This window comes from Cryptomeria japonica, chromosome 1 (genome assembly GCF_030272615.1).
Source record: "Cryptomeria japonica chromosome 1, Sugi_1.0, whole genome shotgun sequence".
NCBI lineage: Eukaryota > Viridiplantae > Streptophyta > Pinopsida > Cupressales > Cupressaceae > Cryptomeria > Cryptomeria japonica.
This window is the reverse complement of record NC_081405.1, coordinates 682,474,328-682,500,448: the sequence shown is the minus strand read 5'-3', so window position 1 is coordinate 682,500,448 and position 26,121 is coordinate 682,474,328. Positions and strand designations below refer to the sequence as shown.

General features: G+C 38.3%; 1 protein-coding gene across 3 annotated transcripts in view; it reads left to right on the top strand.

The window, feature by feature from the left end:
* LOC131044849 (protein translocase subunit SecA, chloroplastic) overlaps positions 1-25,691 on the top strand; it is a 169,748-nt gene extending 144,057 nt beyond the window's left edge. For 2 of the 3 annotated variants that reach the window (XM_059221445.1, XM_059221443.1), the window contains 2 exons: positions 24,235-24,474; positions 24,633-25,000. In XM_059221445.1, coding sequence (XP_059077428.1) covers positions 24,235-24,474; positions 24,633-24,782 — 390 coding nt within the window. In that variant the 3' untranslated portion in view covers positions 24,783-25,000. Of the gene's footprint in view, positions 1-24,234; positions 24,475-24,632; positions 25,001-25,586 lie in introns of those variants that run through there. The other variant, XM_059221447.1, reaches the window with a different exon arrangement.
* Positions 25,692-26,121: the final 430 nt, after the last annotated feature.

Genomic DNA, 26,121 nt, shown 5'->3' with positions numbered 1-26,121 from the left:
CAGTTTTCTCAATGTCCTCTGCCCTCATCCTGATCTGATGGTATCCAGACCGTAAGTCTATTTTGGTGAAAAAGCATGCTCCATGCAATTCATCAATCAACTCATCAATCCGAGGAATGGGATATCTGTTTTTTATTGTTTTCTTATTCAATGCCCTATAATCGATGCACATGCGCATTGTCCCATCCTTCTTCTTTACTAGAACTACAGCTGAAGCAAAGGGGCTTTTGCTAGGCCTGATGTGCCCCATTTCCAACAACTCCTTAATTGCCTTCTCTATCTCATCTTTATGTTTCTTAGGATGACGATAGGGAGTGTTCATCACTGGTTTGGTTCCCTCCTCGAGCTCAATAACATGCTCTGCACCCTTGTCAGGAGGAACCCCATGAGGAATATCACTGAATACCTTGGCATGTCTGTCAAGAATCTCCTGTATATCTGGTGGATGACTCTTCACCCGAGGCTCCGGTGAAGATGGCATAACTAAGCACTCTGTTGCCCACTCTATGTCATTATGCCGAAAAAGTCTCTCCATTCTCCTCAAAGAGACTACCCTGCAACTCCCATCTGAAAGTCCCCTGAGAACAACAGTCCTACCCTCATGCTGAAACCTCATTTCCAACTTCGCTAGGTTGAAAGTGAACTCAACCAGCGATGCCATCCATGTCATACCGAGGATGACGTCGTAATCTCCCATGTCCACAACATAGAAATCATCCTCCAACTCATAGCCATCTCCAAATCTAATGCGAAGATTTGAAACCTTTTGAGTACATAAAAGCTTTTGGCCATTAGCCACCATGACTCTAAAACCATCATGCTCCTCTGTCTGTAAGCCTCTCCTGGCTACCAACTGTGTATCTATAAAGTTATGTGTAGCCCCAGTGTCAATGAGAGATATCACTTTCTGCCCCTGGATAGTACCCCTGACCTTAAATGTGATTGCCTTTTGGGCCCCTGTCAAGCGTGCCAACGATCTATCATCCTTAGGAATGCTGCTCTCCTCTATCGTGTTACCCTCATCTGAATCGGAGTGCTGATCCTCCCCCTCTGACTCTGACTCCTTTGCTGAAAAATACTCCATTTGATTTGCCTTAGCCTTGAGAGGGCATTTATGAGATAAGTCCCAAGGCTCTCTACACTGGAAGCACAGTTTTTTCTTTTGAAGTTCATTCAAGGTTTCACTGTCTAGTCCTTTTGATCCTTCTTTGGGTTTGTTATACTCTTTCTGAAATGGTTTTTTGTCTTTGTCCTTGCGGTAGGAAGAATCTGTTGAATGGTATTTTCCTGTGTATACCGAAGGGGCTAAATCTCGTGCCTTTTTAGTTGCTTCTGCTAAGGTGAGTGGATCATGTCCCTTCACCCAACCACGTAATGGATCAGCAAGCCCATCACAAAATAACACCACCAATCTCCTAGGAGAGATATCAGTAACAAGTACAGACAAACGCTGAAACTCGGCGATGTAAGCATCCACAGAACCTGACTGTTTTAACTGTGCTAGCTCCTTGAAATGTAACTTGGGATCCCTAGTGTCAAATCTCTCAATCAATCTTTCTGTGAATTCCTCATAGGATGTAATCTGATTATGCCCCAGAGTCACCATGCCATGATGCCACCATTCATGCGCAACGCCGTCCAAATGCATAGCCGCATACTTGATAGCCTCCTCCTCAGGCATAGGATTAAGCTGCAAGTATGTATCTACCTTCTGCACCCAAGCTCGTGCGGTCATCTTCCCTGAAGCTTCATAATAAGGCAAGGAAAGTTTTCCAACTTTCTTTCTCAGCTCAAAATTCTGATTCCTCCCTCCTGCTCTAGGCATATGTCTCATCCTCAAGTCCATATAATCTCTGAGGGAAATATCTGCCTGAAACTCGGGTCCACTGGCCTCCCAGTCCCTCCTGAACTGACCCTGTAACTCAGTAATCTGCGGTTCGTTCACTGGTTGAACTGGATCCCTAGGTGGGAAGGTGGGTAGAAGAGGTCTCGAGCTCGCTGTTCAAGCTGGGCGTGCAACATGTCTAAAGTTATCCGCCTCATTCCCATTGTTGCCATGTCCATTATTACCATTAATGCTATTCTCAGGGCCATTGTTGTTGCCTTGGCCTCCATTATTATCATTGCCCCTATTGTCATCGTTTCCCCCATTGTTATTGTTTCCATTGTTGGCATCACCTGGATTAATATTGATGCCCATCTGTCTAGCCATAAGCTGCAACATCATGTCCATTCGCCTATTCTGCTCCTGCTGCATACGCTGCCCTTGCTCTAACGTACCCAGTAACTGTCTGAACATTACCTCCCCCTGATCTGGACCGGTATTCCTATCATCTCGGTCACCCATACTGCTGTCCTGATCAAAGAATATCTCCTCTATGTCTGTATGACTGGATTCTATGTCCACCTACACGGATGAACTAGATTGCTCGCTCTGTGAGTTCAAATTTCTGTTTTGTCTTGCTTTGGTATGGCGGAAGTTATAAGGCCCCTGTTGCATGCTTAAACATACATGCTTAGCATGTTTTTTAATTCATTAATTTCTGATTTTAGTGTTTTGATATTTCGTCAAACACTTTTCCCTCTATCCGGCTATTCCAAAGTCTCTGTAAGACCTCCACAGGATGGCAGGACTTATAGCTCTGATACCACTGTAATGGACACCTCGAAATGCCCCAAAAACCATACCAATTGCTGCTAGGATTTTTATCAAATAGTTTGCATCCAACTCCTTATTTCTCCGTTTAATGTTTTAAATTCCCTTATGGCTCCGGAAATGAAATGTTGGTTTGTTTTACATGGAATTGAAATCACAGAATATGGACAAGAATGAAACTACAATAATATGCAAACTGAAAATTGAACTACTGCTGATAAGATGTTATTTTCAGATTTTAATAAAATCAAATACATGGCAGATTATCAACTCACTAATTATTCCAGCATTATTGACATAATACTCCAGCAATCATTTTCAATCTTGCTGCTACAGTGACATGAATAGTACCCACGTGAATAGTAACCGCGTGAATAGTACCCGCTTGAATAGGGTTGCAACAATATTAATTTGTCTTCAGCAGGTCCAATATCTTCATAAAATCATCTCCTCAAAATGGCATAAGCATCGGACAAGTAGGGAAGAAGATGTGAACAAACATTAAATCTGCCTGTAGCTGGAAATGCACCCGATCTGCCTGATAATGAAGCTGATAGCAATGGATTCCAAAGGCCAAACCCCAGGGGAATGACGTCTAGAATGTCACAAGAGAGGATAGACGTCCTCTAATGGCAAGAACGGAACTGCAACTCACACATACCAATTCTTCTCATATTCAACATATCTAACGAAGCCACAAATACTTTCTTTTATTCTTTTTCCAAGGGTCGACTCAACTCTCCTGGGCAATGTGGGATAAAAGATGAGGAATATAAAACATATATTAAAATATTCACTTATGTCTCCCTTGGGTACAGATCCCCATAAAATAAATATTAGAGTAACACTTTAATATTTTACAAATTAAATTAAATGTTACTTTAATAAAACTTCAGGCATTAAAATGTATTAGCAATCGGACTCCGAATAATGCGAGTGATAGCTCGTCGGAAAGCTCTCACCGAGGAGTATCAAATCCAAACACCAAAACTGGCCTCCACTATGTCCTGCTGACTTACTAAAAATAGTAGGTATGCTTGAAACCGACTAAATCAACTTCGTTTTGGCCCAAACTGGAAATGACTAGGCCAAAACACTCCAGGATCCCCTTAAACCCTTCGTTAGCCCTTGGGACCATGTAGAACAAGGCTAATGCACACACACTTGGTCAACTGCTAAAGTGGGGACATTACAATAAGTTGATGAAGCATGCCTAGAAAAGAAGAATCGAAATTGGTGTATGGGTGATTACACATCGCGAAGCACATAAACCTTTCGTCAGCCATTGGCTGGCCTACTGGTCTCGTGGTATGGAGAAGTGACAACATCGAAGGTGCAAAGTGTTGTCTAAGGGGAAGTTCGTGGTATACGTAGCTGATAGGTCGTTTCAAACATGCGAAGATTAACCAAAGCTATCGTGAGGGAATAGGGGACTGGAAACTGCAGTAAATACATTACCTTTCCGCGTAAGAGGATTCCGCACAGTATCGCATCCGTGTCAGGCAACCCGAAAGCAGGTTGAAGATTGAAATGGAAGTCTCCGCAGTGGGGTGTCGTGCCAGCATCGCCACTGTTTCTGGGAAAATTGAAACGGGTGGAAGATTGAGACGGGAGTCTCCACAGTGGGATATCGTGTCAGTTGAACCTCGCGGGAGTTGGAGTGAAAAGGATTTGGCAACGTGATCGAGAAGCTATCATTCTGAATATCATACACTCAGGGAATGTGATTGGATGGTCATCAATTTCTGGTAAACTCAAAGGAAGTACCACAATCTTGGAGTCTTCTACTTCGAGTTTGGTTGTGCGTGAAGTTCAGCAACAACCATCACAGTTATATCATCAGGTGCACCACCACTGATATCTTTCTCCTTTTGCTCTTTATGGAATGTTTAATGTCTGAGAATAATAATTACCCACGTCTGCTATGTACTCAATATGAGTCAAGATACTATGTGTTTAATAAGACAAGGAAGATTCCAAATTAGAGCTATATGAAAACATTCATTATCACTGGTTGTGCTGTGAAAATAAGAATCCTTTTTATATTGAACAAGTACCTGTTAGGGAATTTTACATAAATTGATAAGCTGATCCATATGCTTGTTATAACTAGCAAGAAAACAAATTTCCAAGTGACAATGTGTTGACATGTTTGAAATCGCATTGCTATGACTCCATCCGGCCAACGCAGAATAGAATGTACTCGCTAAGTGTCCTATCCAAAGTTCCCAGACTCGGACTCGGCTCTGACTCGGCTCGTGACTCGGCTCGGACTCGGCAATGACTCGGCAAAATAAGAAAACCCTTGAAATTTAGAGATTTTTAACGATTTAAAATTTGTTTCATACACCCATTATTGAATTAAGCTTAAAGACACTATAACATCATCAAATAGAAGCTAATTTGATCACTTACATAAACATACATCCATCACATGCGTAGAAATGTAAATTGTAGCTGAAGGTTTCTTGACTCCACCCATAACAAGACCTTAATTTTTGGTTTTTATAATAAAAATTTCAATCATCACATACTAGCTATTAGAAACAACAAAATAAAGCAACTGTTCCAACAAAACCAAGAAATTCTTAAGCCTAAGTTGCATGAATTGGGCATAAGCATGCTCTGTGCATGGAAGTTCAAGTGCCCTCATTTAATACCTACTATATTCCTGCAGAGTAGCTACAATTCCCTCCAACCAACAAGGGTGGGGCCATGCTAACCAATTACAGTTTCAATATATCTATGTTAAAAATTCTATTCCACCCTACACTAAACCAACTAGTACTACTAGCACACCAACATTCTGCAGCATAAAATATGACTGGAAACTCATAGCAATCATTGAACTTTTAACTCCATATCTGATGGTAAAATAACACAAAATGGACTGATAATGAAAAATAATAAATTCTTGATCCCTGAATAACCTCTCAGAACTAGAAACAGTAGACCCCATAAGTGAAAAGCCTTATCATCCCTGAGCAAAATCTACATATCAGATCAAGTTACTTGATTTGGACGGTGCTTCCTTTGACTGAAACTTACCTTCAGCTTTACTCACCAGGAAAGTTCAAAATGTCTAAATGATGATAATAATATATTGGCACCCATTTCACTGTCAAGTATAACCATCTCCAATGTTGACTCTTACTTCATTCCAGTAAAATAGAACTCTGAAATAGAACCATAAATGTGTGTACTTCATAAACATTTAAAGGGGGATGTTTTTGGTACATAGCTGATGAACCATTAAAAGAAACTATATGATCAATAGAAAAAAAGGCACCATTCACGTTAAGGTAATAGATTAATAATCCATTGCTTCTGCTAAAACTAAATATGCTAGTCAAGAAGCATGATTACAATCAGACGTTGCAGAAAGATCTCCAACAGTCACGTTAAATGTTAAGCCTATTATAATGAAAGTCATTCTTACATATTTCAACTATATGCATATAACATCGACAACCAGGAAATTAATTTAATCCAATGTTACCCCGAGTTTCCGGGACAGGGACGGCAAGGGACGGCGGGACGCGTTTCCGGGACGGCAAATTTTTTTGCCAAATTTGGGGACGGCGGGGGACGGCAAAGGGGACGGCTATTAAAATATAGGAAAAATTTAAAATATATAGGAAAATTTCAAAATTCTAAATGTTCATATGAAAACATGGATAAAGCATGCATACATACATTATATTCATATGAAAACAATAAAACATGGAAATAGCATGTGTATGATACTATGAAAAGTTGAAGACATTTTAGAATGTAAATTCTGAACATACAACATTGTTAATACTCAATAGACAATATGCAATTATGCATTCATAAATCAGAATTTCAATTCATTCACATTGTCAATATGCATACATAATAGATATTAAAGAAATAACATACAAAATGTCAAAACAAAGGGGCCTATATTAGAAAATTAAAAAAAAAAATTGAAAATACAACTTTTTTTATTTTTTTAATATTTTTTAATGGCCTTAGATAAGGGGGACGTCTGGCCATCCCCGGGACGGATTGGGGACGTCCCGGCCATCCCCAGCTGTCCCCGGGACGTACGGACGTCCCCCAAGGCTAGGGCAGGCGTCCCCCCGTTTCGGGGACGTCCCCTAAAAATATAGGGCAATTTGGGGACGGGGGGAAACGTCCCCTGGCCGTCCCCAAGTCCCCGAAACGTCCCCGGGACGGGGACGGGGGTTTTCAGGTCGGGGACGCGTCCCCGGGTAACTCTGATTTAATCCTATCATGGAACTAGAAGTTTTGAGAAAGCTCACATCATCTTCATCACAACGAAGTATTGACATTAATTGTATTAATAATATTATTATACTAATCATATTAATTTATACCTACCGGGTCATGACCCTCGGACTCGGCGAGTCAGGGAGTGACTCGCTGACTCGGCGAGTCACGCCCCTTGACCCGTCCGAGCCCAGGTCAAGGTCATCGTGACCCGACAGGGGTCACCTGGCTCGCTGACTCGCGTGACTCGCCGCGAGTCACGGAACTCTGGGCCTATCCTCTCTTGAGATAAGGAAATTCCTAATGCTAGTTTTGTTGATCAAAGGGGATGACCTCAAGGTTTTGATTGTCAAGTCTTGACTACGGGATTACTCAGTGATTGATGTGATTTGCTGGGGGCACAAGGGGTCTTATATTTTGCAACAAGCTGGCCTGTTGTGATTCTCAAACTACGAAATAAAATCAAAAGGGAAGGGATAGGAGATCTAAAACTAACAACACGGGTATGCGGGTAGACGGATTCAACATAACCAATTCCTGCTTGGTCCGAATAGCTCACAACCTTGCGGGAACGGTGCAATCTTTAGGGGGACTTGGAAGATTTTCAGACTGCAAACGCATGGCTAAGCACCCAATTTTGGCGCAGCTCAGACAGACACCTGCAATTGAACTAAGCACAATCAAAGGCTCAGGTTAACCATACAAAAGGATACACAATCAGTATATCCTCAATGGTATGAACCTGAATCTATCAAATACTTGCACACCCAAAATAGAAAGATCTATCTAAAATGCTGAAAGAAACTATGCAAACAGGATGAAAACAAGACAATAAACACCAAATCAATGTCTATATATTGATTTCAGCTACCTATTACAATAATTCTGCAACATCCCTATGCTACTGCTAAGATCTAACCTATTCTAACTTCTAAAATCTAACTCTCTCACCAGAGTCTAACTATCTAACAAAAATCTATAACTGTCTAACTATCTAACCATCTAACCTTTTACAAAAGAAAGGCCTCTGCCTTTTATAGTTTTTACAATATTGAATCAGAGGCTAGGATTGACTGCATCCAAGGGTTGCAAACTGCCATCCAAAATCTGGCAGCCTTAACCCATGCCCAATCAATTCTCAATTATCCAACCAACCACAATTCCAACTACCTGCCACTATTTGGCTTTAATTCTGTCAATTTGGAAGTTGGACATAACTGTCCACAAAAATATCTTGCGCAGGACCCACAGGCAGTTTTATAATAAAACAATTTCAGTTTTTTAAAAAATTGAACTTCTGGAGTTAAATCCAGCTGTGTACTTTTCCTGAGAATGCATGATTGTTGCATTCAGAGTGTTCTTCGGTCTTTGTTGGTGAACTTTAACTTGTTGCCCGAGTGGCACGCTTCCCAATGCTTCATCGCTTTGATCCTGCACTGCATCCTTTTCTCCTCCAGCTTCCAGCGCTTGGCCTTGGTTGTGATCCCTCTTCGATTTGCTTTTTCAGGCCTTTGCCTGGTTCTCTGCGACCTGCAAACCATTAATCCCATTTTAATAAATTAATTTGAAAAATTAAAATTAATTTAACAAACATTAAATTTAACGCTTGGAGGGCCATTTGAAAATTTCCCAAGTTTTAATGCTTTTACTCCTTCCGTGAATTTAGTTGTTCCTGACAATTTCGGGCAAGAGGGGCGTTCGAAAAGTTTTTAAAAAAAGTTCATACTTAAGACATTTTCGAAATTCGGCCTAAATGGCACTTCTGCAAACTTTAAGTTAATGCCTTACTATTTTATTTTCACATTTTCGGGGGGTTTGAGAGCAATTGCAAGGTTTTTAAAACTTTAACATTTTCACCCCTTTATGGCGAATTTTGGGATTTTGGGCACTTTTGCAAGTTTTAAAAACTGACATTTTCACCCCTTTATGGCGAATTTTGGGATTTTGGGCACTTTTGCAAGTTTTAAAAACTTTGACATTTTCACCCCTTTATGGCGAATTTCGGGATTTTGGGCACTTTTGAAAGTTTTAAAAACTTTGATAGTTTCACCCCTTTATGGTGAATTTCGGGATTTTGGGCACTCTTGAAAGTTTTAAAAACTTTGACAGTGAATTTCGGGATTTTGGGCACTCTTGAAAGTTTTAAAAACTTTGACAGTGAATTTCGGGATTTTCACCCCTTTATGGTGAATTTCAGGATTTTGGGCACTTTTGCAAACTTCGGGATTTTGGAGTGTTTTGCAAACTTCGAGATTTTGGACACTTTTGCAAATTTCGGGATTTTGGAGTGTTTTGCAAACTTCGGGATTTTTGGCACTTTTGCAAACTTCGGGATTTTGGGGTGTTTTGCAAACTTCGGGATTTTGGTCACTTTTGCAAACTTCGGGATTTTGAGGGGGTTTTGCAATTTTTAAAAACTTTTCAACTATCACTTGGCCCTCATTGTGCGATTTCTGGTGAATGGGAGGAGTTTGTCAAGTTTTATCTCTTGTATTTTATCCAATACTAGTGATTTTCAGGGATTTCACCCATTTTGCCAATTTTTAGAAACTCATGTAATTTCCCCCCTTAGTGCGAATTTCAGGATTTGAAGGAGTTTTGTTAATTTTTTGACACTTTGCATTCTTTATCTCCTTTGTATCCCTTGGCGAAAATCGGCATTTCAACGTCATTGCAGACTTTAACTCTTTCTTCACATTTAGGCAACTTTGCGAGAATTGGGGAGTTTTTAAGTTCGCAATATGGCCCTAGAGGCCGAATTTGGTTTTAGTGGCACTTGACCCTTCATATCCCCTTCCTCTTCCGCAAGGACAGAAAGGCACAAATTGGGGGGTCCCTGTCCAAGACGGAGATGGGTGTGCGATTCGCACAACACAATGTTCACCATATGGTTGTAAGTACTAGTGTGGAAAACTAAAATGGAAGTTATTTAGCAACAAAAAAGAAAATCTTAATAATGGACAACACAAAACACAGCTAAGACAGATTTAATTTATCTATCAATTAAAACTGTTATAATTTATTGTGGAAAACAAGCTTTATTTCTCAGCAATAACAATAAATGGCACCATCACTGAATATATTTGGCATTATTAGTAGTAGAAAGTTAAGCAGCCTAGTTTATTCTGAATGAATTTCTTCACATTGCATTTCACTTCCATTTTGTTATAATGGTTTCACCTAGTCTTGCAAAAATGTGTCCAGGACTCGTAAAAATTGTTCATGAGCAAAGATGGACGGTTATTTGTAATAGGATTGGTAGATGAAAAGGAAAAGAAACATAGAAAATAAAGCATTTTTTAAGTGAGCAACATTGCTAGCTATTCATTCGTGGCTTACATCTCATGAAACAACAGTTCCATTATTGTCTTCATCTTTATCAGAGTGCTGGTTTCCAGCCTTGCTGCTCTGTTGGTTGAAAAATTTGTACACTTGGGGAAATATACAAAATTGTGGTTTCAACCACAGCACACGAGTAAAAACTCTCCTAATTAAGGGAAGGCTCCCCTTATCTAACTACAACTTTGAAAATAAAATAGGATGGGACAACAATCTTTCTTCTTTTTTTAAGAAAGACTATCCTTTTCTCTTCACAGAAAATGATAACAATTGAATATGAGCAGCAGTAACCACTTTCAACTGAAATGAGAGAAAGGAAATGAAGTTTCCTGAAAGCGCAAAGACTTCCGTCACTTCCTTCGGGACGAGACATCAATATCAAGCTCAAAGACTTGATTATGTGAAGTCCTATCTACCCTTTGCTATACTAAATTTTACAACGAATAAAAGACAACAGCTCAAAGACTGGAATAATCTATTCTTTCAACACAAAGACAAGAACTAATGCAAGCTCAAAGACTTGCTGCTATTTTTTATCAAACAATAATTTTTCCTCAAGAATAGACGCAAGCTCAAAGACTTGCTGCTCCTTCTAGAGATTTTCCTATTTTAATTAATCTTCTCTACTTGCAGCTCAAAGACTTCAAATCATATTAGGCTAAGCTCCTTTAGAAACAATTTGCATGGAAGAAATAAAAAGATTCAAAATGTAGCTCAAAGACTCAAAATTTGAGTAATCCTTCTTTATTATTCTTCAAAAACTTTCAATTCACATATATAAGCTCAAAGACTTCTTGCTGTAAATTTGGCAGAGTTTTTGCTTGCTTTCCCAAAAGATGATGATTACAATAGACCCCTCAAGTATATATAGAAGAGGAGCCTTGAGAAAAAGGTGGGAGGATCCTAACTAACTTGAGAGATTCTCTCAACCACCAAGACTCATTCAATAACTAACTGAGACTTCAATAACTAACTAAGACTTATTCCAACTACAGTCCTAATTGGACACAACTTGTAGTTGCCTTACATGTAATTACAAAAGTGCAAGTAATGTGTAACTTGCTTTTTACAAAAAATACTTTTACATGTAACTTGTCAAAACAAAATTACAACTAAAGATTACAAAAGAGGGAAAATTCAACTAAGTGTTGAAAAACACTTAAGTTGTATTTTGTGAAGACACAAATCTTTGAAATTTTTGGATGCTCGTTTGTAGTTCCTCGGGATTCGGTTCATGGGTGTTCTTGGCAACAACCATGGTCTTCACAATAGTGTCATGACACCGGAGGAGCGCATAATTGTTTTTATCCAGGATAGACTGGATTTCATGCAGAAAGGCTTGGTGTTTCATCAATGTCTGAATTGAAGTGGTCGAGAATTGTTCGACAAAATTACAACTAAAGATTACAAAAGAGGGAAAATTCAACTAAGTGTTGAAAAACACTTAAGTTGTATTTTGTGAAGACACAAATCTTTGAAATTTCTGGATGCTCGTTTTTAGTTCCTCGGGATTCGGTTCATGGGTGTTCTTGGCAACAACCATGGTCTTCACAATAGTGTCATGACACCGGAGGAGCGCATAATTGTTTTTATCCAGGATAGACTGGATTTCATGCAGAAAGGCTTGGTGTTTCATCAATGTCTGAATTGAAGTGGTCGAGAATTGTTCGACAAAATTACAACTAAAGATTACAACAGAGGGAAAATTCAACTAAGTGTTGAAAAACACTTAAGTTGTATTTTGTGAAGACACAAATCTTTGAAATTTCTAGATGCTCGTTTGTAGTTCCTCGGGATTCGGTTCATGGGTGTTCTTGGCAACAACCATGGTCTTCACAATAGTGTCATGACATCGGAGGAGCGCATAATTGTTTTTATCCAGGATAGACTGGATTTCATGCAGAAAGGCTTGGTGTTTCATCAATGTCTGAATTGAAGTGGTTGAGAATTGTTCGCTCCTCCATTCATTATGAATCCTCATTTGTAAATCAGCAAGAACCTCTTCTTCTGGAATCAGCTCTCCATCCTAACTTACTATGTTGCAAGAGGCCCTTTCACAATGTGAGACAATATCTCGGAAAACTTCGCCCCAGAATCTCTTTGCATCACCGATCTCCTCAATGAGGGATTTAAGAACAAGGGTCTTGTTTTCCAAGAGTTCTTCAAATTCCAAGTACATGATCCTGGAAGAGATGATGGCATGCTCCTGCAAAACACTCAGCTGTTGTTGGGGCATGGTACGCCAGATTGTCAAACTTTCTTCAACACTTTCCAAATTCCTTTTGAAAGTATTAGAAGTCTGATCCAGTTTCTCCTCAATGGTCTCTAACTTAGACATCATCTGAAAAATGTCTTTCATTACCTGTGCACATAGATCATGAAGCTGATCAACCCAGGAATCCAGTGCTTGTACCTTTTGAGCAGCCCTTTCCACTCCACGAATTGATTCTTGGGAACTAGAAGAACCTATGGAGTTACTCCCTTCAGCAGCAGGTTTTGTGATTTTATGAACGGTCGCCATAAGCTGTCGGTTTTCCTCTTCTAGCTTGTCTTTCTTTGCTAGAAGCTCATCACACCTTTGCACCAATGAAGCAACAGAAAACTGAGCATCATGTTTAATGACCTCATGCGATTGTTTGCCCAACTCTATCCTTGTAACTTTATAATCAACAACTGACATTTCTTCAAGTGGCTTATCTGCAATGGGTTCTACAATTTCAGCTACCTTCATCTTGTTACTGTCAACGGTTACTCTGGAGATAGTCTTGGCCTTCTTAGCAACCTTGGATCTGGACTGTTTCAGTTGCTGATAGTCTAAAGCATCAGGTGAGATTTCTTGCTTCTTCCTTTTTGGAGTAAAAGAACTAAGCCATGGAGGCAAAGTCATCAACTCCCCTCCAGTAGCAGCTGTAGGCGAAGGAGTAGCAGTTTCCTTTTGAATCACCGTGGTCATCTGGGGAGGAATATCTGTTTGGACAGCAACCACGGTTTGCTCAGTTACCAATGGGCATGAAGATTGCCTCATGAATTCTTCAAAACCAGAAGTGGAAGTATCAATTTCTGATAACTGGATGCAAGTAGGAATATCTTCAGGAACTTCCAACACACTCTCTTGTTGATGATCAGGAGATGGCTCGTATGCTGAAATGGGAATCGCATTTTGAGGAGACTCATCCACAAGCAAATCAAGAGGAGAAAGAGGCGTCTCAATGGGAACTGGAGGAATGATCTCATGAGGCGAGTTTGAAACTGGAGACTTGGGAGCATCATCAGATTGCTGCCCCTCTTCTGGATTATCCAGATCAATCACCTGAACATGGAATCGTGATTTTTCCTTCCCACGAACTGTTGTCTACTCAGGAGGAAGCACTACTGCACGACTGGCTCGTAACTTGATCCTTGTGCTTGAAGATGACACACCCTCCTTATTGTCAACTTGAATCTCAGATTTATGTCCAAGAGGCCCCGTAGAATCATCTTCTTTACCAACCTTGATTTTTATAAGCTTAACAACATTACTTTTCAGCCATGCGTTGGTGTTGGCCAATATAGGCTGAAATCTCTCAAGGATGGATATGCACTCTTTGTGCGACCATTGAATCAAAGGAAGTGGAGCTTTCTCAACCCTCCGTGAAATGTATTCAGGATCAAGTATATGCCCGTCATCAATCATTCCTTGTGGGATATTCACCAAGTTCAAATCAACAATTTGCTCAACAGTGAGCCTGCAGTAATCCATCTTCAGAACTTCGGCTTCTGTGCGGAGATCTACCCAGATATCCTCAATGCGATGCACATGCACAAAGGATTTCTTGATCTTCTCCTTCATACCCCTATAATCAAAATCAGCTCTAGGTTTAAACCTTTTGAGCTTGATTTTCTGCAGTTCAGTTTCCATGGCCTTAGCCTTCACAGATGTGACAAGGGAATACCGACCAATCTTCAATGGGTTTGTGGTAGAGATCCCCATTCCAACCTTGTGTCTAGCAGATTGAAAAGTGTGGACAGCCATGATCTGTCTTCCCAACTCCATAAGAATGATCTTATCAGTTGGGTATCTGGGAAGCATATATGGCTGACCGCCATAGCATCCGATCCTTATATAGGTGAAGGTGGGAAATTGCAGAAACAAGCATCCATACTCACACACCTTGTCCCATGCCTCATCTGATACTCTCTTATTCTTGAGATATCTATCAAACTGACACATGAAATATCTGAAGAATGCATCTTGGACTCTTCTGAAATGCAGTCTGCTGGGTCTCAACGACAACTGGTCATAATACTCCCAAACTGATATAAGTGAGCGATCACCCTTGGTAGAAAGACCTGGAAAGTGTCTAAGTGATGCTGCCAAATATACCGAATAAAAATTCATGAAGGTGGTCATGGTGGTAGGAATTGCTGCAAGTTGTTCGCATAAGGCATCGCTGATGACTTCTCCCCATGAAATGTGATGAGACTGCCGTATGAACATGATGAACTGGTACATCCATGGCTCAAAAACATTGGAATGCTCAAGGCCATCATCCTGCTGAGAAGGGTTATGGTGTCTCCAATCTCCCATTTGAAATCGCAGCGGTACAACTTTGCCCACCTTGAGAAGGAGGCTCGTGGCTCTTGGATCCACCTATTGATGTGTCGTTTGCAATCTTTTTCCCTCTTCACGTAATACTCTGCTGCATTTTCTTTGGAGATTTCCATATAAACAGGTGTAGGAGGTATTCTGAAGACCTTCGCGATTGTATCTGCATCGAGACGAATTATAGCTTCGCCATCATCATTTTTGATGACTCTCGACTCTTTGTCAAAATGATGGGCGCAGGCAAGAACAAACTCAGGTTCTAGGGCAGCCACCGGGAAGGAAGATGCATGATGGATATGGTTGTCCAACAGCCGTTGCAAGTTATTATCCTGTGGATCTTCTACCCTCTTAATGAATTTTGACATATCAACGTGCCCTATCTTCGTGTCTCTAATGCGATCCAAAGGAGAAGAAACCTGGGAAGGTGCAACCTCGTTCTAATATTTGTCATATTTGTATTTCATCTTCTTTGGAGTTGGAGATGCCGACAAATCTGACATTGATTGTGAACCTGGAATACTGTGATGAAGATTTAAAAGAGTTAAGGCAACATCATAGTCAGTTGCAAATATCATTCTTCCTTCTCCAAATGGGAAAAACTTCGTTTCTTGAACTTTACGATTTTGTGAGAGGAAGAGGGGAAATATATGGGAAAATCTTGACTTTGACCAATTTCGGATCTTGGGGAAATTTTCGCAAGTATACAAGTTGGAAAGAACATACATGCAATCGGGGTTTTAAAACCCGAATGCAAGTACACTTGTAAATTTGCAAATGGAGAAATGGATGGAAAATGAGAATTTGACTTGCAAAAACTAACGGAAATGGGAAACGTGAATGGATAGAAATGGGAAAATCTGGGAATGTCATTTTCATGAAAATGGGAAGAACTCTTCAACATGTAATCCGGTTTTTAAAACCCGAATTTGAAAGGGAGGGGTATTCCACACTTTCCAACTTGGAATTTTAACCAAAAATGGTTAAATTCCTTAACCGTAGGGGAAGAATAAGAATTTCCAGCAAACTTGTAATTGGGATTAAAAATCCCGAATACAAGTAAAGAGGGAAATATGGGAAGAACAATGCAATTCAAAAATTGCATACCAAGGGGAAGATTTCTCTCACAAAATCTGATTTTTGGGGGAAGAACAACATATTTAAAAAAATGCAACTAAGAAAAAAAAACTAAGAAAACAAGAAAATAATAAAATGAAGGAAAGAAAGGAAAAATAACATACCTTTATTCAAACTGAAAATGCTTCTCCAAAAATACAACAAACTTGGAATGGAGAAGACACACCAATAAATAGAAACAAACCGAGATGCCAAACCCCAGCCACGTTTTGCAAAAAACGCTTTATATGAAAAAACGTGGCAGCAAATGAGTGTTAAATGGCATGGAAAGAGGTTGAATCCTCCTTAACCCTCAATGCCTTGGCATGAATGGCAAAAACGATTCATTTCCTTGAAGATTCGTGGCATCCCAAAGGGTTAAAAACGTGGTGCTGTTATGAAGCTAAAAACCAGCAAAAACAACCTCCATGTGGCATGAAAAGTGTCCAAGAATGCATGAAAATAGGGTAGAAACCAAAACGCCTTCCTCCTCCAACAAATCTTCCACAACATTTGCTTTGAAAAGTTCAACAAAAACGATTTTCTTGCAAATCGGGTTTTTGGGAGAAAAAGACAAGTTCGAAATGCATAAGGGAATGAAAATCGGGTTTTTTAGAACATATGACAAGTTCTAATTTTCACTTTTTCACTTACAAAGCCAAATTCGGGTTTTTTTAGACAAATAGCAAGTTTTTTTTTTCACTTTTTCACTTACTTGGCCAAAATCGAGTTTTTTTGGAACATACTGCAAGTTTAAAATTGTCAAAAATGCACTTGCAAGGCAAAATCGGGTATTTTGGAGAGAAATGCAAGTTTTAATTACTTGTAAAAGGGAAATAAAATTCCTACAACAAGTTATACTTGCATGCACATATGTAATGGGGATTTAAAATCCCTATTACATGTAAAAACCATTAAAATAGGGGTTTTTAGACCAAACTGCAAGTTTACTTGTAATTTAGCCAAAAAATCTATATTTTAACTAAACAAGACCAAAAACAATAAAAATAATAAAAACAATAAAAGGGAAATTTAAAACAAATTACAAGTAACATCTTTTAATAAAAGTGCACATGTAATAAGCCAAAAATTCCCCTACAACAACCAAAACAATGAATATCATTAAAACTTGCAGTTTGAAGAAAATTCTCCACCTACAGTTGGGATTTTAAAACCCGAAATTGAAGGAAAGACATAGCAAACGAACCTAGAATTTGACGAAATTCGAAAAGTAGTTCGAGGATGGACTAAGGATTAAGCTAGTCCAAGGATTAGTCAAAATTCTGCCTCGGGAAGCGTGCCATAGAGTAAAGATTTTCATTTTTTCACAAAAATTTCATGTAGTGGTCCTTCCTTTTTGGAAACAAAAATGAGGACAGCATGCTCCTACATAGAATATGGTTATTCCCTAGCATGGCTGTTTATATTTATGCTTTAATTACATGGTTTTGTAGTTTAACATCTTTCCCTCTCTACTCCTGTCTACACTGTCTTGTGTTCTTTTTCAGAATCTAGCTTCATTTTGGCCTAGTACTTTTCTATGTAATTGGAAGCACTTTCTATCCTGATTGAACTACTTTGATAATTTTTAACGAACTTTTGTCTTTCTTACTGCCCTAAGATAAAGTAATTCACCAACAATGTGGTCAAGAGGTGGAAGGATTTGCTGAAGTCTATTTAGCCTCTCGTTTATGAGGTTTGTTAATGTTTTGGTTTGTCTTCTGCAAAACAGTTCAAATCAAAACAGTATGTGAGGTTAAACCTATCTTTGAATTATGAGGGGAAGCTCCTTGAAAACTAAACTAACTCTAGACACTAGACTATCTATAAAATATACAATTAGTAATAGTATGCATAATAATTCCTGGGGGTGTTGCAAAGTGAAATAAACTAAATGAATTTCTATCTATCTTTTTGTGTCAGGTGCAAGTAAAAGATTAGGAATGACTTTTCTCTCACAAGCAAGACTTTTTGGATTTTAGATTTACAATATTATAAAATAAAAATTAAACTTAAAGAAAAAATAACTCAAACTATCACTCAAATGGACAAATAAAATAACTCACAGGAGGATTTGATAAACATATTGCTTTTGACATATAAACAACACATGGTTCTAAGAAGTAACTAACTGAGCTGCATACAAAACTATCACTTAAATGGACAAATAACATCAATTCAAAGCTTGATTTTAATTACCCACTTTGAATTCCATGCTTAATAAATTAAATAAAGAAATCTCAACCACACAAATAAGTAAAATAAGCACTAAATTGAATAATAATTTCAGCAGCATAAGTTGTAATATCCCTTGGCTAATCTGACCTTGTTTCGCTTATTTGAACCGCAAGGAATATTGTCAAACACTTGGCATACAATGTTTGAAGCCGCTGTAGTGAATTCTTTATTTGTTTTCTTTGGGTTTGTACGCTGCAAATGAAGTTATGGAAAGCTTCTAACAATGCAAAGTTGTTATAGAAATGATATGCTAGCTGTTTTAGACCTTACACACACATGGAATGACTGAAATTAACTAGTACAGCTAGTAGACATTAAGACAAACACTTGTCATGCATCCCAAAGTACACCTACAGCCATTAGGCATTTAAGCAAACAGTTGGCATGAAAGCTAAGTGGCTGATCAATGTTGAATGTCACCTGGAATATCAATCGACCCCAATCTGTAGGTGATGAAGGCGGCTACAGGGGTTTGCAGAATGTAGAAGAAGCAGCCAAAAACTCCTTATTCAATCTTCATCATAAATCTGAACAAACATCTCCAATTTGGTCTCCACAAAGACCACAAAATTGGCAAGGTACTGTAGCGTTTACTGTAGCACGGTACTGTAGTGTGTAATATTCATGGGTACTGTAGCGCACTGTTCACGACACTGTAGCAGCAAATAAATCCTCTGTATGATGTTCTCAGTCTGCCATATACATATGCCCTCAGCTATGCCAATAAATCTGAAAATAAATCCCCAATCAGCACAATGTCAACTTCTGGATGAAGCCAACCCTAGGAGCAACTTCAGATGAATATCTCACACCCTCAGATTGCTGATGCAATGAAGTCTTCACGTTCTCCAATGCCGATACTCTGGACAAGCTGCAGAAACCCCAGCTTCTTCTCCAAAGCCAAGAGACAAGTCTTCTCATCCAAAATCACAATGATCAATCCCCCTTCTCTTCTTTTCAAAAGCCTTATATATATTTCCCATGAAGGTTCGATTTTCTCCAATAAGGCATTAAATCAATTAATGATATTAAATGACATTTAATGATAGAATATTTTCACTTTGTCATTTAATATTTCACCTTGGTAAAAGAGCCACAATTAATTAATTAAATGGTCCCCTTTAATGATACTTGGACCCTTACTTAAGTTATAATATAAAATTATATTATAACTTAATAATATAAGCTCAAAACATTAATGTTTATTTAAACTAAATAAACATTAATATCTCCATTAATACTCAACATTTTTAAACGCCGTCTGAGCTGGGAGCTGACATGATGAAGCTGCATATGACCATACCCCTTTACTAAAAATAGAAGGGGTCCATCTCTAACATCTCAAACTTACTATAAATAGTAAGTATAGCAAATGAAGTCCAAATGATACCAAACGAAAGCCAGATCGAAACACACTGAACTCTGGAGCTGATACAAGCCTTGGGAGACCCTCTATCCATACTCATTAGCCTAAGAGGGTCAGAATGATAGGCTAATCACCAAAAAACCATGTCTGCTAAAATGGGGACATTACATAAGTTTAACTTCAACTATCATTAAAAAATATTGTGCTAGAAGCACTTAATTATAAGTTCGCGAAGCCCAATCTTTGGATTTTAGAATAATCATTCATTATTTGCCAAAATCAGTGTTTTCAAAGCATAACATTAAAAACAGCTGAAAAGCTAGAAATAAAGCATTTTAAGCATAAAAACATTCTATTTGTAAACAAATCTTAGATAAAAGCCGACTAAAACTAGCTGAAAATAAATCCTCCAAAATCTGCCCAAAAACAGGACCTCACATTCCAAAAATAGAATGAACTAAAACCACCTAATCTAAAAGTTCCTCATAGTACTTTTGACCATAGTTACAAGACTCGGACTTGCCTCAGACTCAACAAGCTTATTTTTGACTCGGACTCGGACTCGGTGCCCAGACTTGGCCAAGACTCGGCAAATTGAAAAACCCAAGAAATTCAATTTTTTTGAGGATTTAAAACCTATTTCATGCATCCTTTAATAAATAAACATTAAAGACACAATGATCTCATCAAATAGAAGCACAGACACAAATTTACATTGATCACATAAGTATAAATGCAAATTTTGGGCTTGTGCTGAAGGAAATAAGCTAAACTAAATAACACATTAGAAATATAGATAGTGTCAAATTTCTACAAAATACATGGAATATAAAATCCATGTCATCAAAAGTTCAAAACATATATCAAGTTCAACATAAAATCTAGAGCCTAAAACTTAGAAGTATAAGGCTCAGACAAGCCAATATCAGTGATCACTGATCACTCGACCCCGCAAGTGTCCTACGTGTGCACCTAAGATAGGTCCTGGAATGTTCTCTAGCCATGATCTCTGCCTGTGTCTGAGGCTTAGGCTTAGCCTCAGTGACATCCACATCCTCATCCTCATCTACATCATCCTCGATCTCGGGGTCCTCCAATGGGTCTCCTCGTGCTCTAGCCTCCTCCTTTGCCATCGCTATGCCTCTGCCTCTCGATCCACTTGATCAACCCATTCTAAGTCTTCATCACTGAAGAGAGGATCATCAAGCTCAGTGTTCCACTCTGCCTGTGCATCAACCTCCTCTAAAGTGATAGGAGATGTGTTAGTGCCCAAGATCTGTTTGTGATGGAGGCGAAGGTTGTAATGAACAAACACAAGATCATTCAACTTTTGCACTGCCAACCTATTGCGCTTTTTGGAGTGAATGTGCTCGAACATGCTCCAATTGTGCTTACATCCTGAAGCACTACATGGCTGGCTCAAGATACGAACTGCAATCTTTTGTAGATTTGGCACCTTATTGCCAAACATCTCCCACCATGCATCTGAAACAAAAAATAATTAAAATCATTTCGATTCTATAACTTTGAGTTTGTGATAATGGTAATAGAATCATAGATAGAAAAGTTTAAAATTTAAATTTTAAACTATGCCTTGATTAGATTTTTACTTGGCATCATTTGTGTCCGGTTTCGCTTGCATATGTCTCGTGAGAAGAAGTCTCCTTGTGCATTCCTAAACATCTCTACTTCATGGACTATGTGTTCTCCAACTGATAAATCAGGTGACATTCGCTCTACAACTTCGTAGAGCCCACTCAACACCTCGTCATCGGTCTTGAAATCAGGGCGAAACTGGAATGCGATTTCTCGTGCGTACGAGAATATGAGACTACGAGTACGAGAATACATGTACGGGGAGAAGATTACAAGAATATTCCTTTAGGGTTAGGGTTACTCTTTGTTAGACGACTTTGTATGTTGCCCTAAAATTGTATGTTATAAGTGGCTGGAATGTATAAGGCATATATATGTTGTTGTACTGATTTACTGGATAATAAGAAAAGATTGGATGGCTGTGTTTTATGGATGCAGCCCATCTTGGGTGAACCACATTAAATCTTTGTATTTCTGTGTTGTGGTTTTTTTCATCTTTGTGCATTTGTATTTGCATATAATTTTTAATTCGTATTTGCTCCGGATTTGCCTAAACCCTAACACTTCCGACCCAAATACAAAAATTTAAATTTAACTCCCAAGGAATTTTATATTCAGATATCAGTATTGGGTATGTCCCTGGCAGGCCTTGGGTACTGCTCGGGCACTTGGGTTCCCTTTGGGTCCACAAGGAACCAAGGCAGTACCCTGGGCATACTTGGGGATGAACCTGAACTGCACCAATACTGGGACCATACAGGTAAGTGTACTTGAGCTAAAGCTACAGTACTTGCTAACATAGTTATAAAAAAGATCAAAAGGGCTAGAGTCAAGTGGTGTGCCCCTCGATGGGGAGACTAGAATTGAACTTTGACGGAGTGACTTGTGGGAACCTAGGCATTTCTGATATTGGCGTTGTTGTTCATAATGAAAAGGGAGAGATGCTATGGATTGTGTCAAAGAAATTGTAAGATGGTATAGTCAAAGAGGCGGAATTCCTGGCATTGTTAACAAGATTGCAGGTCTGCAAAGACAAAAGCATTTCCAATGTGGATATTAAGGGCAATTCCTGAATCTGTACCAGCACCATTTTGTAGCTGGAATGTCATAAACTGGGAATTGCAGAACAGAGTAAAGTCAATTTGGTTGGTACTAGACATCATGAACAATAACAACATTAGCCGCTGCTACAAAGAGGCAAATCACATGGTTGATTTTCTTGCAAATCAGCCCTGTGAACAAGTAGAAGATTTGATCCTTTATGATAAATCATCAAGTTGGGGTGACTTGCCAATTGATTGACAGTTATGTGGCTGTGACATCCAGAGTACCCCTCCCTCCCCTTCCAAGGTTAGTTGTATAACATGGGGCAACTGGCAATTTAGAGTTTCCTTACATATCACTGAGCATACACTTACATAGTATGACGCAAGGCATGCATTCTATCACAAATCAATATGCATTTTCGTGGGATCGATTGTGTTTGTCTTTTTGAGGACTCCTCTTCACAAATAAGACAATTATTCAATATTTGATTTGATGAAATAGAGACAGCCTTAAAAAGGGTCATTGGCTGCAATGCTTTGGGTGACGAGACATGTTCATGATTGTTGACTGTTGGAACTATTCTTATCGAACACTATCCTCGTTCTTGGGAGGAAGCATTGGGACAAGCTGGTCATGAATAAATATGTCCAAAAACTGTAGAAAAACCCTGTCTTAAACTCTATCTCTGCCTTCAACAAAGACCCATGCTTGGGGAGCCTTGGCAGTGTTGCAGGCATCTTAACAATGTGGTAAAGTGAAGACCTAAAACAAGCAATCACTTTGTTCCAAGATGGAATAGAGAGGGACGTGGAACTTTTTACCTTCTTTAAGGGACACCATCCCAACATAATGTCATTAATTTTATTCAGGGAAACACCAATCATAAATTTTTTTAATTGCTGTAATAATTGCTTGACCGCAGCTGTTAGACATTTTCCATACTTGAGGACCCATGTTTAGAAATTTTCTGACAGCCACTAGCAAATGTAATTGCTAGAGCTGCCGTTATATTTCTAGTTCTGCCAAATTCATTAATTTCAATCCTCATTTGAGGGCCCAACTAAGAAGATAATTAGAGGAAATATTGAATGCCTCCACATCAAGCACACAGCAGCCAAAATAAAAGCAAAACTGCAACAACAAACCAAGAAAAAGACCTGCAACACAGAAGAAATCAGATGACCCAAATTTGCTGGGAGAAAATCCTTTTGGGTGTACAGGATGACATGGGTCCTGGAATGCTCCTGCTTCATATTCCCCTATATTGGTGTCAAACCAGGAGCAGATACATAAACATGTCTGTTCATTACATGTGTTGATTCTTTGAGTGTTAACAATGTGGTGAGGTTTCTACTCCAGTTTTGGATGTTACTTCTAGATGTAATATCCCATTGGGTGAAATATTATCATTGTGCCAGATCATAGTTGTTTCTGAGCACCCATACTTACCAGATCCAATCAATGAGTTGAAGGGAGAACACACTTGCATTCTTAGAAGTCTTCATCCCACTCTTTCATCTTCTTTGGCAAATTGAACAAAATTAAAATAGATGACAATTATGTTCAACCTTTACTGAGCTCTACTTATAATTTTGTTTGTCAGAGTCTCTTCATACTTATTAAATCAAGGAAAATATTATCGTACTTTAAAACAGGACAGTATATGTAATACAACTACGTAGCAAATGCATTTATTAACATTGGACATTGTATACAATAGAAGTACTGATTGTGGTTACATATAGCGTTGCTCCATGCTCAACTCTTACCATGTATTCTCCCATGTGCAAACAAGATTTGCACAGGAGTCTAGATACTTTATCCTTGAACAATCTCTGAATTGAACTTATGGCGTTCCAACAATTTAAGTCATTTCCAATTTCAAATGTTTGCAATCATATGAACCCTGTCGCAATGCAAAATGAATCAAAGAGGTTTAATTGTAAAGTGCTACTTCCCAATTGTCTTTTTATGCAGGAGATAACATACATAATCAAATATTAAATAGAAATTCTAACCCTCTTACCACATTTGCAGGAAGAGATAGAAAAAGAGGCTCCTAGTTTAATGAAAGAAGCGGAACGTTTTTTTGTGTTGACCCATATTGACCGTCTGTGGAAGGAACATTTACAAGCAATTAAGTTTGTCCAGCAAGCTGTGGGTTTGCGTGGTTATGCTCAGCGAGATCCACTTATAGAGTACAAATTAGAAGGCTACAATTTGTTTTTGGAAATGATGGCTCAAATTCGGCGTAATGTTATATATTCCATTTATCAGGTCAGTCTTGCACATGTGTTCTGCTAAACATTCATGTATTATAGTTTTAAATATTTGTATAGATTCTGAAAATTTTACATTTTTAGTAAAATGTGTTTTGTAAGTAGTCAGAAAATCTGATTTCCAATGCTTACCTAGATTGCATTAACTGTTTGCAGTTCAAACCAGTAATGGTCAAGGCTGCAAAAGATCAAGCTCCCAACCAGGGTAGGAAAGATCCAACTGGTCAGCAAGACACAGTCAATGGCATGAACTCCCAAATAACTGATGATAGTGACTCAGTCCCTGCAGCTCAAGTTTCATCATAGTTTGTTGAACACTGCTAGAGCAACTAATGGGAACGGATAAGCAATAGAAGCTTAAGAATTGACATTATAATTGTGGTGTAGCGTTATTTAGCAGGTTGATATACCTGAATATTCATTTGGGATTTGTGGATTTGTAAATCTTTTCCACACCTAAGATGTATCATGTACATTATTCATTAAAAAAAAATTAATAGACCAAATATTTAGTATTTAGATTTCCCAACGGTATAAATATGTTCTATCCATATTACTTCATTGCCATTTTAAGGACATTCATCCTCTTAGTAGTGATAAGTTTATAAACACGATATTTTTCTGATAAGTTTATGAACAATACGTTAAGGGTAACATTGAAGCATGTTGAATTTCAAATCAAGCCTAGAAATAACAGCTAGAATTCATCGTTATTCTTTTATGCATGTTTTAGTGATGTTGCTTGCAATATAATATGTCATCTTCACTACACTCTTACAATAGATTTATTTTTCATTCAATATCAAATAGTTAATGTATGGAGTGGCTAAGGAAAGAAAGTGGATGTGTTTGTAACATTGACCCTTCTCCAGGAAAAATAAGATCTTACCTATGGTTGTAATTGTGAATTAGGAAGCCATTTATATTAATAGAAAATTAAAATGAAAAAGAAAACCTCTCAATAAGGCTGAAAATAACTATTAAGGTAACACAATGATTATTTCATTTCATCGGTTTAAAATTCATCTCTACATTAAAAGTTCAACTTGTTCACGCTTTTATCTTAAGATGGATGATGGTGGCTGTTTGTTTGGCTTGAATGATTTGCAGATGCCAGGTATTTAGAGGGAAGAAGTGGGCTATGATATCATAATTACCCTAGGGTATTACCCTTACAAAATTATGAAAAAAATAATCAGTACAGTTGGAATTTCAACTTCAACTCGTGTATATGGATGACAATTTGTGTATCCTTACCAATATGTGAGTCCTCTAAACATTATTTTCTCTAAAATTTTGGTAATTCTGTAATTTTCATCTTTTCTGTAAAATCGTATAGTTCTTTTATAAACTTTCGTTGTTAATGTATATTTGTTGTGGAAGCCTTTAGAAAGCCATTTTGGTAATAATTGTCTTTCAAAAACATTATTACCCATGTATAGGGTACTTTCATGGTCTTTATTCTCACATTTCTCCTTATCTTATGCACTCTTCGACATAAAATAATAAATGTGGGAATAACTATAGTTGGTCTTTTTTCATATTCCATTTGTACCAGTCCCTCCATTTTCTAGGGATGGACTTGTTGCATTGCCAATTCCCAAGCTTGATTGTGAATGTTAATACATCCTCTTTACTCTATAGT